Source organism: Diceros bicornis, chromosome 7, assembly GCF_020826845.1.
Source record: "Diceros bicornis minor isolate mBicDic1 chromosome 7, mDicBic1.mat.cur, whole genome shotgun sequence".
Lineage (NCBI taxonomy): Eukaryota > Metazoa > Chordata > Mammalia > Perissodactyla > Rhinocerotidae > Diceros > Diceros bicornis.
This window is the reverse complement of record NC_080746.1, coordinates 68833600-68850767: the sequence shown is the minus strand read 5'-3', so window position 1 is coordinate 68850767 and position 17168 is coordinate 68833600. Positions and strand designations below refer to the sequence as shown.

General features: G+C 48.4%; 2 protein-coding genes across 6 annotated transcripts in view; one reads left to right on the top strand and one right to left on the bottom strand.

The window, feature by feature from the left end:
* Positions 1 to 5308: 5308 nt before the first annotated feature.
* ADM (adrenomedullin) lies at positions 5309 to 7674 on the bottom strand. 2 transcript variants are annotated; one of them, XM_058544681.1, is made up of 4 exons: positions 7532 to 7674; positions 6974 to 7092; positions 6671 to 6820; positions 5309 to 6460 (listed from the first exon to the last, which is right to left on the bottom strand). In XM_058544681.1, exons 2-4 carry the CDS (start codon positions 7069 to 7071, stop codon positions 6145 to 6147), a joined length of 564 nt encoding a protein of 187 aa, XP_058400664.1. In that variant the 5' UTR covers positions 7072 to 7092; positions 7532 to 7674; the 3' UTR covers positions 5309 to 6144. The 2 variants fall into 2 exon arrangements, with proteins under 2 accessions (XP_058400664.1, XP_058400663.1); XM_058544680.1 differs by having other exon boundaries at positions 5311 to 6463.
* Positions 7675 to 16744: 9070 nt separating this feature from the next.
* Positions 16745 to 17168, top strand: part of SBF2 (SET binding factor 2) — a 507948-nt gene continuing 507524 nt past the window's right edge. For all 4 annotated transcript variants that reach the window (XM_058545967.1, XM_058545970.1, XM_058545966.1 and 1 more), the window contains exon 1: positions 16745 to 16924. In XM_058545967.1, coding sequence (XP_058401950.1) covers positions 16870 to 16924 — 55 coding nt within the window. In that variant the 5' untranslated portion in view covers positions 16745 to 16869. The remainder of the gene's footprint in view (positions 16925 to 17168) is intronic.

Here is a 17168-nt window from a genome sequence, read left to right as displayed (position 1 = left end):
AAGGATCAAGAACTAAAAATATACATATATGAGGAAATATAAATTATCATAAAGATATGAAAAATATTTAATCTCACTATTGATCAAAGAAATATTGTAAGTCAAAGTAATAATGAGAATAGTTGATGCCGATTTCTATGGCTGGTGATATGGTAGACTAGATAAGCTGAAAACTCTGCTACTACAAAAGATCTAGAAATGCTAAGTAAAATATACTTAACATCCTTTTACATGCATAACTGAACTCCCATGAAAATACAGGAAATCCACAGGAGACCAAACCAAGATAACTAAACAGCAGAATGAAAAGCTTCAGCTGAAAAGTAGTTGCCTGGGCTTTGGGGAGGGACTTCCTCTCCTTGGTAACAAAAAGACTGTCTTAGGGACAGAAAAAAAGGAACTGAGACACTCAAGTAAATCCAGGGTCCTCAAAAGACTACACCCCACATCTCCAGCACAGATGCACATGTGCATGGTTTAGGAACCAAAGCAAGAAATTAACATAAAAAATGGTCCCAGGCTGGTAATAACTGTGGAGTAATAGGAAGAAGCAAATACAAACTTCTCTGGAGAGATTCACCTCAACCCAGGCCATAGAGAATCACTATAGATTAAGCTTTAGTAAGTTGAGCTCAGAATCCAAAATTACAGAAAATAGGAGGAAACAAATCATGATGAACAAGAGTCAGCTGATAAAGATAACAGAGTTACTAGAAAGAAACCATAAACTAAATAAGTTTAGAATTATTAAGATATAAAATACAGTCTCAAAAATATAGGAAAATAAACTTTCTAAAAAGTAATAAGAAATATAATTTTTACCTATCAGATGACACAGTATTAGAAAAGAAGGATAATGTTCAGTGTTACTAAGAATGTAGGAAATGGACATTTATATACTGTTAATAGAAGTAAAAACTGATCACTCCAGAGGGCAATTTGGCAGTACGTAGCAAATGATTTAACAAAAAAAAAGTATATACCCATTGACCCAATAATTTTACTTCTCAGAATTTATCTTTAAAACAATTCATAAAATTACCCTAAGATGAATGCACAAAGACGTTTATTGGGGCATTTTTCATGGTAAATATGAAGAGGGGAAAATCTTAATGTTCAATAGCAGAGGAGTGGTTAAATAAATTATGATATTTTCATATGATGAAATATTGTGCAGGTAATAAAAATGATGTTGAATAGATACATTTATGGACATGGAAAGATGCCCAAAATACACTGATGAGTGAAAAAAAAAGCAGGTTACAGGCCAATATGATCCCACTTTTTTTTAATTGTGTGGCCCATTACGGAAAGTCCAAATGACCAATAAATGAAGATAAATAAAGTTCAAGTCCAAGATAAATGAAGTTTATCTTGTTAAAATAAAACAAGAGAGAAGTCTTGAAGATTGTTAAATGACAATTTGCCTTAAACCGGGTATGTTTAATTCAGCTTTCTGCACTTGAGTTCAATTTTTAAAAGTATGCATATATGTTTATATGTATAATATATGTATAAATGTCTAAAAGGGTATATATTAAAATATTAATATAATATTATTATATTAATAATATTATTATATATTATATATAATATTAATATTATAATAATATTATATATAATATATTAATAATAATATTAACAAAATATTAATATATATTAATATAGTAATATAATTAAGGGTGGAAACTCTATTTGCAGGTAACAGTTATCTCTGGGAGTGGTATGAAAGGTGAAGCTTTTCTTTTTTTCTACACTGAATAAATACTGTGTAATAAATAAAATTCATTTTTTATGTTTCAAAAATTCATCTTAATACTCAGAACTACTTTCCTGCTGTTGGATAAATGTACAATAACCTACTAAATTCAACTGCCTGTGTGATCATAGACATTTTATTGTTTATCCAGAATGTTTCAAAATAGCTCTGGAACAAGACCAGTGGGACCACCAGATAGCTATCTAGCCCCACCCTTCTTCCCATGCAATTGAAGACCAAGCCTCCAATCAGCTTTGGCAGAAACCTCTGAGGGACCCAGGATAACAGGGCCCTCTCCTTGGCTGGGGAAGGAGAGGCAGCACTCCTAACTCTCTCAGTCAGCTCACAACAGCCTTGAAAAGCTGCCTTGGGCAGCGGTTGCCAAAGACACAAAAGGTTCCACCTCAAGGGTGGAAACTCTATTTGCAGTTTTGTAGACACAGGTGTTCTTCCGGGCAACTCAAGACCTCAGAGTGGGGCTGTGTTTGGCCAGGAATAGCTCAGAAGGCCTTCCCCTCAGAAGCCAGCTCTTGAGGCCTTCAGTGTATGTTCTGACTATATTTGGCAACGAAAACCAAAGAGGTCAGTGGCTTAGCTCAGGGGGGTAAAAAAAAGACTATTTCTGATTTATAATCCCTGCTTCAAACCAGGACCAAGACTTTAAAAACTCACTTCATTTATTTATTTTGCACTCCCCAAGCATACCGCTGAAGCAGTTCTCTTTCCAGTCCTACCAGCCTCATATAAATCTTTCAGAACCACAGGTGTAAATCACCCACCCAAGCCATCCCCGTATTAGAGGACATTTGGGGACATCTGGCTTGAGAATTCCAATGTTAAAATTATCCCACTTTATTCTCTATGTCTTCACAGCATCAAAATAGCCTGTAGCACTTGTGTGCAAATCCAGGCTCCAGCACTTATTATTCACTGTGTGACCTTGGCTAAGTCACTTTATGTCTCTGAGGTTCGATTTCCTTATCTACAAACATAATAACACCTACTTCACATGGCTGCTGTAAGAATTAAATGAGATAAGGTATATAAAGTGGCTAGCAGAATGTCTGATACAAAGCAGGTGCTAAAAAAAGAATCAATTTCCATTCCTCCCCATCACTCCCTTCCACCCTTAGCTGTTCAGCCAAGGTGTTGGCTTTTCAAGAAATCGCCTAGTACCCTGTGTTTGATTACAAATGGGTGGTACCATTCCCACAGCCATCAACAGTAGCTAAAGATAAAAGCTGTGACTACTCCTCAGCCACAGACTGGTCGAATCAGCTCACAAATGACTCATCACTCATGATAAACGATGTGTCCTTGGCATCAGAAGGCCTTATCCTGACAGGCTTCAACACCTTATGAAAAAAATCCAGAAGATACGTTGAATGGCTCACAGAGATGGTCCCCAGGGTTTGATGGTGACCTTCAGTCAATTCTGAACTTGTACCCGACTGGTCTTAGGAGGGTCTCATGTCTCTTCAGACATGTCTCCAATCATAGGATTTTCAGTTGGGAACGACTCCGGCTGAGCAGCTGTCTGTTTCATCTCAGAGCTGAACCATCTCCTTCTCTTACCTTGGACTCCCTGAAGGGAGTCATAAGACTCCCTGGGCAGAAGGCTGGATGCTTGTTCCCTGCTCAGAACAGCCCTAAGCTAGTGCCCAACCTGCCTCTGGCAGCTTTGTCTGCCGGCTGAAGCTCCGCCAGGGTGAGGTTTGGCTGGAGGGCTCTGTGGCTATGGGACGAACCTCGGCTCAAGGAGAAGGGTGAGTGTTTAATCCGGAGCCACTGTCTGTGAGGCTGAAGTGTTTGCTGCTCTCTGCGGTTTCTCTAGCCCCTTCAGACCACCCAGAACCACTCACTGGCACAGAAATTCCATGACTGAAATTTTCAGTCACTCTTTCATTCATACATGTCCTGTACCTTTTGCAGTGCCTGGCACAGCGTTCCCTCTAAGTGAATATTTATTAAAAGGCCCTTGAGGACAGCGATGGTCTGTTGCTGCATTTGTAACCCCCTCAATTCTGATGAACCTCACAAAATTGTTAAGATTGAATAAGACAGTGAACTGTATGAAGACTGACACTGTTAACAGCCAGGTGCTCAAAACTGAGGCTTCATCTGATTTTAGGGAAATTCCATGTGCTAGGATCTACTTTTTTCTAAATGGAAACTGCTTCAGAAGCAGGTTGTCTCTGAACCCGGGACCTAGGACCTGTCTCTCTCAGTGTTTCCCCCCCAGCTTCTTCTGAAAGGTGCTATCTTAGGGCCTCAGAAGGGGCCTTGTGATATGCAATTGATGCAAAAGACCCAGGAGAAGGTAGGCTGCCGGAAGAAACTTTCCATTCTCCAAACTCACTCTCAGATTTTCTCCACCAGGAAGGTGTCTGAGATTACCGATAAACACCAACATTTCAGCCATGCTTTGAAGTGGAAAGGCCAGGGAAACTTTCTGGAAAGGACAAGCAGTTGGTTTCCATCCCGGGTCGTCAGGATGTTGGATGAGACAAATGGGGCAGGGAAGTAAAATCCAGGGGTGCCTTTCTTTATCCTCCCCTTCTGCCTAACCGTTCCCATGTCCCCTGCCCTTCCAGTCACTCAATGGGGCTTAGTGTCCAGCTTCTCTCACGGGAACCAGGGTGAACCTTCTAAGATGATAAGGCATAAAGAAAGCACGGTGCAGGAAGGAAGGAGAGAGAGAAAGGAAAGCGGGAAAGAACTGGAGAAAAAATGTAAAAGGCTTGGGAAGGAGGAAGGAAGAGGAGAGCGGCAAGGGGAGGTGGAACAATGAAGGTCTCAGGCCGTCCGCGGCGCACGGTTCCGGCGGCACGTCCGTCCTGCCCGCCTCCGGCCAGCAGCTGCACGCTGCGCAGCGTGTGGGCGCTGAGTCACGGTCCCAGAACAGGGAGCCGCCGTGCAGGTCTAGGGGGGCCGGCCCTGGTTGGCATCTGCAAACTGTTTTTTTCTTTCCTCTTTCATTAAGGCTGTGTGCTGACTCCCACGTAGGAGGATTTATTAAACCGCACGTAGTGCCTGCCGGCTCTCGGGCCCGTCCGAGGCGGCCGCCTGGGGGCGCCACAGCCTCGCTTATGAGCACGCGGCCTCGCTGGGGCACCAGGGGCGGGGAGCACTGGGGTTGACTGGCCCGGCTGTCGTTTTCCCAGAGAAGTCCCAACATTTTGCTGGAGTAGCTTCTAACTTGAACACCGCGGCAGCCCAGGGAAACTCCTCGCTTAGGCGGCCTCGGAGACCACTCCAACTCGCCGAGGCGCGCTTTCGCGCAGCGTTCCCTGAGCAACTCCATAAAATCCGAGACTCTGTTGCGCAACCCGGAGAGTCCAGGCTCGCCTCCCCACTAGGGCTCACCCTACCCAACCTGGCCCGGCCGCCACGCGACACGGTGACCTCCGGCGTCTCTGCGCAGCGCTGACCCGCACGCGGGACACGCGCTCCGCACGAGAGCGAGCTGCTGACAGCTCGGCCGGCGCGGAGAGGGGCCAGCACGCGCCCGCGCAGCCAGCCCACCTTCCCACGCCAGGCGGCGGGACCCGAGGCTCCCCGGCGGTCCAGTACCAGAGGCGCCCTCCCTTCCAAGACGCGTGACCCGAGAATGAATCAGCATTGAGACAGTTTATTGTTTTGCTATTCCGAATATCACCCATTTTATGTAAATAGATTATACAGAGACACGGTGTTTCCTTCTTTCACAAGAGGTAATCAGTCCTTCTTTCAGGCACACCAACACTCTCACACATTCCACGCAGCAAACAACAATGTTACACCTCGCTGAAACATTCACTTATTAAAATAGAGGGGAAGGGGACAATACAATTGCTTTAAAATGCCCTTAATACAATATATAACGTACAAAAATATCTCTATATTTGAAGTTACAAAAAAAAAATCTTGACAGCAACAAACTTAAATATTGATAGTTACCTCTGTATATACAACACGCATTGCACTTTTCCTCTCTAGGTTTTGGAAAGTTCAAGTAATAGTGAGGCTTGCGCCCGGGTGGGGTGACACCCCGTGAGAAATGAGTTTGTGGGCGGGCACGGCAGTGGCTCAGACCCCTGCCCCGGGGGTCTCAGCATTTAATTCTCAGTTTCTCCTCTCTGTGAGCCTGGCAGACATTTCCTCGGATTCCTCTGCCCCACTGGGGCACCTGGGCCCGATTAGGGCGAAGGGAACTCTACCTCCAAAGAGGAGGGGACCCTGCAAAGCCATGGCTCATCGCCGGACGGTGCCTCCCGGACTGCGGGTCTCTGAAGAGTTGTCTCAGCCCGGTCCCCATTGGCTGAGGGGCTCGGCTCGGGAAAGCCCTCTGCCCCGGGAGGCGCCAGCGGAATGCCTGCTCGATTGTCCGCTGCTGCTACAGGCGCCTAAATCCTAAGAAGGGTGGCGAGCACTTGTTGCCCTCGGGAAGCCGGAGCTCCGCGTGCCTGTGGCTCCGGGAACGACAGAGTCCGGCCCGGGCTGGCCTCAGGCAGGGAGCGCCGGCGCCGGCGGCCGTAGCCCTGGGGGCTGATCTTGCTCCTGGGGGCGACGCCGTCCTTGTCCTTGTCTGTGAACTGGTAGATCTGGTGCGCCAGCTTCTGCACCGTGCACGTCCCGAAGCGACAGCCAAAGCTCCGCAGGCCCTGGAAGTTGTTCATACTCTGGCGGTAGCGCTTGACTCGGATGCGGGCAGCGTCCGGACTGCTGGAGAGGGGAAGGAAGGCATCATGAGAACCCCCATGAAGTCGGGCTTTAGCCCCAGCCCCAGAAACGGGAGCCACTCTAGGAGCAGAGGGGGCTGGAAACTGCTACCGCCATCTGAACTGCCATACAGCCCTGACGATCTCCAGGGCCAGGGTAGTGGAGCAGAGTTTCCCTTGCCCACTCCGCGATGGCGCCCGGCATAATTACCTGGCCTGGGGGCTTCGAGAGGCGCCCTTCACGTCCTGGGGCAGAATGAGAGTCTGGGCAGGCCCAGCCTTCACGTCCGCGAGCCCGGTGGGGTAGCTGCTGGACACCCGAAGTTCCCTCTTTCCACGACTGAGCGCCCACTTATTCCATCTAGAAAACACAAATACACTCGATTCGCATACGCGCCCAGGCGAGGTCCCGGCCCGTTCCTGCTCCCATTTACTGCTAATCCCTCGGGACTAACGGCCAGTTTCCCTTGTCTTCCAGGTACAAAGACCGGGGAACGCGTTGCCTGCCACTCACTTTTTTCGGAACTCTGACGCCACGTCTAGCCGTGCGGTGTCGGCACCTAAGAAGGCGAGCGAGCCCAGGTACATGAGGGCGACGGGAACCAGCTTCATCCCGGCGGCGATGCGCAGACCCTGGGGAAGGAGAGAGAGGAGCCGAGCGTGAGCACCCGGGCCTGCAGCACCGTCCGGGCGGGGCACGGAGGACGGGCGGGGGCCCCGGCGGCAGGCACAGCCCGCGCTCTGCCTGGCTCAGACGCTTATCTCCCCGGGGCGCAGAGAGGCGCCAGCGGCATTTGCACCCGCCAGGCGGGTGACAGGCCCCACAAGGGAGGCCGTTGCCCAGCGCCAGGATCCCAGTGGTTCCCGGCTCAACTCCTCGGGATTTGGCTGACGGAGCAGAGGGGAGTGGATCTCTGGAGTTCCCGCTGTGTGCACGAGCTGGGCCCGGGATGTGGGACGCGCCCCGCACGGGACCCTCCAAAGTTGGTTGCACCCCTCACCCAGCCCTCCCAGTCTCCGGCCTGGGCAAGCCCCCCCCCCCCCTTTAACCCGTCCCTCCTGAGGCGCCTACCTGCTGAAAAGGATGATCTGCCAAGATCTGGAAGGAAAAGTCTGAGATGTCGCTCTAGCAGTGGCAAAACCCCAACGTCCAAGCTGCGGTGAGAAACCAGAGGTGGCAAGGCTCAAGCTGTTCCGCTTAGTGTCACCAAGAAACCACTGAGTGGCCGGCTCTGGTTCCTCGGCTTTATAAGAGCACAGGGGGCGGGGCCTGAGCTGCCCTTGCCCTCCCTTTCTTCCCTCAGGCGCGCTCTCCTGCACTCGGGCGCGCGCATTGCTTGCCTGTGGCTGTGTGGTTTGGGGGTGGGGGTGGGGGTCCTCATGCCCAGAGGTGAGCTCTAGGAGATTGGTGCAGGAACTGCCACAACTCGTACTCTCTGAGCACAGGGTTCAGGGTAAGCATAGGGTAAGCACAGGGTAAGCCAGGGCAAAGTAGGGCCCGTACAACCTCTGGGAGTCCTTACCCAGGACCTATGCAGCCCAGAGAACGAGCCCTCCTGGCATGGAACTGCAAGAGCCAGCGGGGGCTGCCACGCAGATGACCCGAGCCCGGGAACTCGGGAGCTGTGGCTCCCGAGTGGTCTCGAGCGGACCGCGCCCCCTGCCGGCTCGGCGCCTGACCTGGCCGCGACCCCAGACCCCAGAACCCAGACCCCAGACCCCAGGGGCAATGCACACAGCACAGAGGGGAGGAGCGGGGCTCGCCAGCACGCCCCGAGAGCGGCCGAGACTCCAAGGTTCTGGAATGGGCTAGTGAGATTTCGCAATAGGGGCAAGGCTCGGAAAGGCTGATTTGAGAATTGACATTTGCAGGGGGGAGTTGTCTGAAGTTTCAGAATTTACATGCCTATTTGGAAATATAGAAATAACCAAAATTAGGACAAAAGATGCCGTTTCGGTGTTTCCCCCTTGTAACCAGTTATGCCTTATAAGGTTACAACCTGAGAGTTCGCCTGGCTGCCCTCGGAGCCTTCACTCACCCACTGTAAACGTGAGGATTTATGACAGGGAGCACACTAATGCTTCACGTATGTTAATCGCTTTACAGTTTACAAAGCACAGCCACATCCTGATCTCCTTTGAGCCTCACACCTACCCTTGCGTTAGGAGAGGAAGGTAACATTACTTTTCTTATTTCAGCAAGTACAAAATTGAAGTCCAGAGAGGAGAAACATTTGCCTAAAGTCACACTGAAGGTAGTAAGCAGTAGAATCCTAACTCGGCCCCACAAGCAAGCTGGGGCGCGGCGAGGATTTTTCCAGGCTGGGGTCATCATCTCATCAAGGGGGAGAGGAGAGTCCTAGCCCCCGCCCAAGGATTTATGCTTGTTCATGATGAATCACCCCCAAGCACGTTTGTCACCCGTTTGTGCTCCTCCATCACTGCTTCTTGACTTCACTTTCTTACTTCTCTCCTGGGGGCCAAACTGGGGAGGGAACTCAGCCCCTGGGGCTCCCTACTTCTTGCATGCAGGCCTCTGGTGTCTTATCACCCACTACCCTAGTCACAGGTCCTGAAGCCCAGTCCCCAAACTGAGCGGCCGAGGGAGCCGGACCACTGGGACTCTGCAGACCGGCTTCTAGTCCTCATTCTACAGCAATTCGCTGTGTGAACATGGACAAGTCACGACCCCTTTCTGGTTTCGCCCAGCAGATCTCTAAGCTTCCTACCTGCTCCGCCACACTGGTTCTGAGACCCAGTGCAAAAGCGCTGGGCGGCGCGGACCTTGCCTGGTCTGGGCCGCGCACTGCTGGCTCAGCCGACTTTTCACTCTCAGGACTGAACCGTGGACATTGCACTTGGGGAAGGAATGGCTGCGCCAAAGTTATTTATTCTGAGGACTCTTCCCGGAGGGAGTCACCTGAGCGGACCTGAGTTCCAGCTGAGGCCGGGGGACAGATTCCTGGCTCTGGCTCGGTTCAGCCTCGGGACGCCGAGGGTCAGGGAGGTACAGCGCAGCGTACTGGCTGGGTTCGAGTTGCCCGGCTGGCGGCAGAGCAGTCACTGCAGCAGACTGGGTCAGGGGGCTAGTCCGCCGGCACCGCAGACAGCAGCTATTACTGCGCCCGCTCTGTTTCCAGAAGCGTCTCGAGCTAACCATTCTGTTTTTCTATTTCACATCTCTTCCTTTCATTTCGTCCCCTGCGAGTCAGGCTCTTCTCACAGACCCTGTCCAGGACAGTCAGTCTCGTCTGAGGATGCGACCTACTTGTCGCCAGCCTCCAGCTGGGTGCGCGCCAAGACAGGTTTTACTTTCATTTCCCTGGCTCGCGCCTCCGACTGCTGAGGAGGTCAAGGACAGCTGGGCGCCGGCCTACAGCCAGGGAAGGTCCCGTGATCTGGACTCGTACCTGCCAGTTCCCACCAGCCCGGGGGGGGCGGGGGGTTGGTCTGCCGAGGACTGTGCGGCTGTACTTCGTTGCCTCCTCGCTGAGTCCTTTGGGAGAGCCTCTGATTCCGTTGGGGGAAGCGGGGACTGAACTCTCGCTCAGGCTGCAGGATCGCGAAGCGTGCTCTTGGTGCAAACTTCGCTTTGAGCTGCGAGAGGCTTCAACAAGCAAAGCAAGCCTAGGAGTGGAGACTCGGCTCTGCTCCGCCCGGCTCAAGTGCCTAAGCCAGCGGTGTAGCCGCAGTGCCAGGACTTCCCACCTGAGAGCCTTGGCACGCTCCTCATCAGCCCAGGTGCGCCTTGTAGCTCTGGCACTTAGAGATCTGACGTTTGAGAACCTTCCAATTCCTTCTTTAAATCAAGTGCTGGATTGGCAGCTCAGGATTTTTCTAGAATATCCGTATCTTCGAAATTGTGTGTGTTTGCGTGGGTGGGCGACAGGGTCAGAGTGTTCCCCGAAGCGTTGTGGGGTATAAGTCGAAAAAAATATATAAAATTTGCCAAATATTGGCATCTATTTTTCCTGTGGAACCTCGGGTTTGCTTACTCAATCATTGTTAAGGAAAAAAAAATCATTAGAATGCGTTTTCTGTTAAATGGTCGGATCTAGAAGGAAACACCACAGGGGGAGTTCTGCTTTTGGTGATTTGTTAACGTGGAGCTTCATCCATTCAAGTTTCAGTGATTGTAGATTCCCATTGAGTACAAGCAAGGATGGAAGAAACATCTTTAAAATCTCACTGGTAAGAAAAGAGAAAAAAAAGAAAAGAAATTCTGGTTAATGAAGATCCTCTTTTCTTGCACCCAAGAATTTTTAAAGGGTCCGATTGTAAATGAACCCCCACAGCCTTGTAATAAATGTGTGTATCCTGACATCATATGCACAGACATACAAATATGCTAAAGGCTTGTTGTATAAGGGTGTCTCAATTTCTTCCTCACATTCCATCTGAATTATTTTTAGGCCCTAAATCCAAGCCTTATGCTTAGTAATGTTTGGAGTTTTAAAAAACTTGTGGTGGTGGTTTCTCAGCTAACATTGTGGACACAGTCCCTAAAGCCAGTGTGACCACACTCAGGTCATGCAGAAAAGTAATGAGAAACAATAAATATAATAATAATGATATTAATAATAATGACTAAAAGTGAGTAGCTAAGTGCATTGCATAATTATCTCAGATGCCTAAAGTTTGAACTTTGAAAAAAGTTCAAACAGGAAATTTTTGAATGCATTTATTATTCATATGGTTCAAAATGCCTCTGCTAGGCTGAAGGCTTGTTTACAAAGTTCATTTGAAAACAAGGTTCAAGAAGCATCCTGGAGTCATAACACAAAATGGTTTAGAGAAAGGAAACAATTAACTTTGCTGATTTGGTCACTCACAGGGTGAAGTAAAACAGGATACAAAGCTCAAGGCACTTTTTTGGGATCTCTGACTTCTCTAAGGCGCTAATAAAACATAGATCCTTTCCAGAAAAATGCACATATACATAAACCAATTTAAATATAAAATAAGCATACAATTTCAGGAGGTTGACCAAGTTAAGAATGCTGATACAGAAGAAAAAACAGTTTCTATAGCATTAAGGTTTGTCTTGGAGTAGTGGAGGCAGGGAAGGCAGTTAATCTTAATTAATATTAACCTTAATTAAATATTTAGGGCATAATATTTTCCAGAGCATCAGCATAAAGAAAAGTAATGCTTTTGCTGCCTCATTTTTGTGCTCCTGCACACAACAGAGGTAAGAAACAATCAGTTCTTGTATGTGATTAAGCCAGAAGACAAACCTCCCTGAAGCTTAAAGAAGGTAAGTTGCTATAGGACAAATGAAAGAGAACACAGAGAAGATGGTTAACATACAGGAGCTTGTTATACTAACAGTTAGAACAAGATGAAATGACTTCAAGAGAAATTTACTACTCATGGCACAATGAATGGCATTAATAAGTAGATTATAAAAGAGATGATTAGACCATTTGGGGTCATCTCTAGCCAATGAGAATGGTGTTAATGAGAGCAACCATCATGCTACCTGCCTCCAGGTGGGGATCCTTTACTATTAGATTAGAACCATTGGAATGAGGGAATTCTTATGTATGGACCTGCATGATTTAAAAGTTCATTCATTCCTTCAACAAATATTTACTGAGCATGTATTACATGCCTAGCTCTGTGCTAAGTACGGGGCATACAGTAATCATCAATGCAAACATCATTCTTTTTTTTTTTTTTTTTTGGTGAGGAAGATTGGCCCTGAGCTAACATGCGTTGCCAATCCTCCTCTTTTTGCTTGAGGAAGATTGTCCCTGAGCTAACATCTGTGCCAATCGTCCTCTATTTTTTTTGTATGTGGGTTGCTGCCACAGCATGGCTTGATGAGTGATGTAGGTCTGCACCGGGGGTTGGAACCAAGAACCCCAAGCTGCAGAAGCGGAGGCGTGAACTTAACCACTACACCACCGGGCTAGCCCCAAACATCATTCTTGCCTTCAACAAGCTTACAGCTTGGTGGGGTAGCCAGACATAAACAAATCTTCATAGGAATAAATACGTGATTATAAACTGTGTTAAGTGTTCTGAAGGAAAAGCAAGACTAGAGGGATGTAATGTTCCAAGTAGAGGAAACAGCATATGCAAAAGCTTAGAGATGAGAAAGAACTTGGTACGTTAGGGAAAATGAAAGCAGTCCTGTGATTGGAATGTATTGAGTGAGGGAGAAGAGTGGCATGAAATGAGATTAAAGAGGTCATCAGGATCAGAGTAAATAGGACCCTTTGGGACATGATTAAGATTTTGCACTTTATTCATGGTGCCACGGGAAGCTATTGACAGGTTTGAAGACAGGAGAGACATGATCTGATATACATTTATTTAAAAGATTATTTTTGCTACTGAATGTGGTAGATGGGTTAGGGAGGAGCAAGAACAGAAGCAGTGCAGTGGTGATGCCCTGGAGAGACTGGGGAGGGCCTCGTTCTCCCACAGTCTCGTTTAATCCACCCCTACACACACACACACACACACACACACACACACTCCCCCTTAAGCTTCACCAACAGAGCCAGCTTCATGGATGTGCACCCTGTTCAGTCGCACAGGGCCCCACACTTGGTTTAATGCTCTGCCTGTCACTGTTTTAAAATTCTTGATAATTTTTGAACAGAGGGTCCTACATTTTCATTTTGCATTAGGCTCCACAAATTATGTACCCAGTCCTGCTCACCAAATAAACATGCAATCTAAGTAAAAGCAGCCTGCAATCTCCCACAGCACCTATTTATACTGCAGCTGCTAATGTCAGGGGTATTGCATATGAGTGTCAAGATTCAACTATTCATGTAACCATACATGTGAAAGCACCTGCAGGACAATTTCTATTAGCCATCTCTGAAGCCTCCTTCCTGCACCCCAAACATATGCCCATGGTAGAAACAGTGTGTTTGCTATACAAATTTAATTTGAAGACAGGGTTCATCACCCACTTACTGTCCTTAATTTTACCTATGTGGAAGGTCTGGAACCACCAATGAAACCAGTTAGGCAGCTATTGCAATAGTCAAGGTGGGAGGTGATAGTGGCTCAGACTAGTGGGATGGAGTGAGGGTGGACTGGAGAGAAGTGTATATATTTGGGAAGTAGGATCGATAGGATTGAGTGATGAATGTGGGGCTAAGAGAGAGGCAGGTATCAAGGGTAACAATTATTAAATTTCTTACTTAGGCAACTGAGTGGATGGAGATGTGGCAATGTATCAGGGAATTTTCTACCACAGCTACTTAGTCGTCTTTGTTACTGGTTGGTAGAGATCATTCGAAGAGGCCCCAGCCCTGCCTGCAGACATTTGGTCAAATCAAACTCCCATACCGCCTCTCTGAACTGTAGTGGCTAACCACAGGAAGCACTTGAAATGACTGTACAGATCAACCACTCACTCCACAACAGCCAACTGCAGGAGCATCGGGCTGATAATTCTTGCTCACTAGCAATTGGCTCCTATTTGTCTTCTAAAGCATAAAAGAAAGGCATCTGCTGTCTATATATCATCGTGTTGCGTAGTCTTCCTCCCTTCCTGCTCCTGCCAGCCTTCAGTAAAACAAATCTGAGCTTGCTTTACTCTCTCACTCTTTGGTGAAAGGTGATGGTGGTTATCTCAGGGGATGGTTTGGCCTTCAGCCAACCTCAGTACTCAGGCTGCCTTGTCAGGGCTTATCAGTTTCAGCAGACTGGCAGCTGTTGGCTGAGAAGCAAAGCACAGCTACAGTGTATGCTAAATATGTTCATGTGTGTATACAAACACATATACCTGGGATATGTCAAAATCCCTATGCTACAAAAAAACCCATTTGCAAATGGTCTAGCAGCCTCCCTGTAACCTAACAGATGGAATATACCTAAAAGCACACAACATTTGATTCTAGGCTTGAAAACAGCTAAGCTTTGATTTAAACAAAAGTTAAAATAATTTAAACCAATACTTGTGAATGAAATAAAAAGCAACACATTTAAAAAGTAAAATGGGACCCCTACCTCACGTTATATTTAAAAATTAACTCAAAATGGATTAGTGGCCTAAATGCAAGAACTAAACTATTAAACTCTTACAAGAAAACATAGGAGTAAATCTTCATGATCTTGGATTTGTCAATGGATTATTAGAGATGACACCAAAAGCATAGGAAACAAAAGAAAAAATAGATAAATTGGACTTCATATGGTTATACATACAACGGAATATTATTCAGCCATAAAACATAATGAAGTACAGATTCATGCCACGATGTGGATAAACCTTGAAAACACATTAAATGAAAGAACCCAGACACAAAAGGTCACATATTGTATGACTGTATTTACATCAAATATCCATAATAGGTAAATCCATAGAGACAGAAAGCAAATTGGAGGTTACCAGGAGCTGGGGGAGGGGAACATGTGGGGGAGAGTGATTACTTAATGGGTGTGGGGTTTTCTTGCTGACGAAAATGTGGAACCAGATACAGGTGGTAGTTGCACAACATCGTGAACGTACTAAATACCACTTAATTGTACAGTTTAAAATGGTTAATTATATTATTGTGAATTTCACTTTAACAAACTAAAATGGGGAAGGAACACGATAGCTGCCTTAAAAATCTGAAAGGCTATCATACAAAGATAGCTTTTGTTTTTTTTCTGGACAGTTCCAGACAGCAAAATCAGGGGAAGTTACAGGACAACTTGGACACAACAAGGAAGAGCTTTCTAACAATAGGGCTGTTAAACAGTGGAATGAGCTGCCTCCCAAGGAAGTAAGATTACTCTACTGCAAGTGATCATGTCGGATGAAGAGCTCTCAGGGAAGTTACAGAGAGGATTCTTACCTGAGGTGTGATGGAAGCTTTCTCAGTTTAATTATTTCCAGGATCAATCTGTTACCTTCCATTCACCCCTGCAACTAGGCTGATTCAGTTTGAATACAAGCAATTTGCAAATGAACCCCTAAAGTAGTCCTTCCTGGGAGTTTCAGTTCTTCTAGTGCAGCCCTACCCTCTCAATCTGTAGATGAAGAGTGTGTGGCACAGAAAGAGGAAATGATCAATTAAACTTTCAGGAGCTGAAACACAAACTCTCTGAACTCCCAGTTCAGAGTTCAAGCCATTGAGGCTTCCTGATGGTAGGTGGGGGAAAACTGTACATTCAGTCATTAAAAATATTTGTTAAACACTAACCAGGCACTTTGCTAAGAGATCTTATATGTAAATGGTAAGGATTAAATAATTAATAATGAGTTAAAAAAATAATTAGCAGTGATAAGCAACCACGAAGATGATCACATTTGCAAACCATGGAGATTCCCAAAACTTCAAGTCTATCACTTGTAAAGTAACATATTCTGCCACTAAAACTTCACGAGATACTAACAGATGACAAAGAAAGCTCATCTGGGTGTCTCATCAGCCAAATTCGAAATGATCAATAAGAGATGCAGCAAAAAAGAAAGCATCTAGATAATCCCTACATTGGATGATGAGACCCACTAATTTTTTCTACTGCGTGTTTGAGCAGGGACGTTGGAAGTCACCACTTGCTCCCGCTACAAGAGCCCTGGGACCGCTGCGAGGGGAGAAAGCTTAGGCAGAAGGGGCTCCCCTGGGAGAGACAAGCCTACTCCCTCGCACTCCGTTGGCCCGGGCCAGTTCAGGAGGATCCCGAGGATGCCGCGTTCTTCGATGGAATCCAGCCCCCCCACCCCGGGGAGCTCCGGGGGAAGCCCAGGCCAACCGCCCCCAGCCCACCCAGCACTGAAGCACGAGGCGCCTCTGAGGATTGCGCAAAAGCCTCTCCCTCCCCAGTCCGCTCGATGGCATGTTCCTAAAATTCCCATCTGCACAACATAAACAGGAAACGTGCAGCAAAAGCCCTGGCGGTGCAAATTCCATGCTTTCAGTCGAGGGCGGGAGATTCTCGTCTTTGGGAAGAGAGGGGGGAGGGGAAGCAGCAACCTTTCCAGGGGACCCCTCAACCATCCCTGTCTCTTCTTCCCAGATACAGAAAGAAAGAGTAGAGAAGGCGGAAGGAAGGATACCCAGCTTTAGGAAAAATAGGGGAGGGGGACGCGGAGGTGGGCCACGAAGAGGCAGCCAGGCCTCAAAGTGAACCACCTCGAGCGGCTGCGGTGGCGGCAATACGCCGGTCGCCCACTGCCCAAAGCCAGCGGCCCGAGCGGCCCGCGGAGGTAGTGGGTGGGGGTGGTCACCGCCGGGGCTCCCGCCGCCAAACCGGCGCGGGTGGGGGCGGGGGAGGAGCGGGCGCCAGGCGCGGCGCAGGCGCAGAGCGCGCCCCGGTTGTCAAACATGGCTGAAGTGCCGTCGCTGCCGCTACTGCTGCTGCAGGGAAAATGCTGAGCCCTCCCGGGCCCGGTGGGCGGCGGCGGCGAGGGCGGCGACGGACACCCGCTTCCCGGGCGAGGCGGCGGCGGCCATGGCCCGGCTGGCCGACTACTTCATCGTGGTAGGCTACGACCACGAGAAGCCAGGTAAGGGTGTGGGGCGGGCGCCGCCCCCGGGCCTCCCCGCCCCCGCCCTCCGGCCGCTGTCCAGTGGGCTCTGCGGGGCTGGGCGTCGCAGCCGGGAGGCGGGGAGGGCCGGGCCGGGCCGGGCCGCGTCGTGGCGGAGCGGGCGGTCTGCCGGCGTCGGGCCTTCTGGGCCGGGCAGAGCCTCGCGGTGGGCGTGAGGGACCCGCTCGAGGGGAGGGGGAGGGGGAGGAGAAGGGGAGGAGGC

Bases quoted from the DNA above. Each gene is read 5' to 3' on its own strand.
- ADM (XM_058544680.1), bottom strand. From the start codon at position 7,071: ATGAAGCTGGTTCCCGTCGCCCTCATGTACCTGGGCTCGCTCGCCTTC. The intron at 6,821-6,973 runs GTGAGTGGCAGG...TGTGTTTTCTAG, and splicing joins GCGTCAGAGTTCCGAAAAAA to ATGGAATAAGTGGGCGCTCA. The intron at 6,464-6,670 runs GTAATTATGCCG...TCCCCTCTCCAG, and splicing joins TCTCGAAGCCCCCAGGCCAG to CAGTCCGGACGCTGCCCGCA.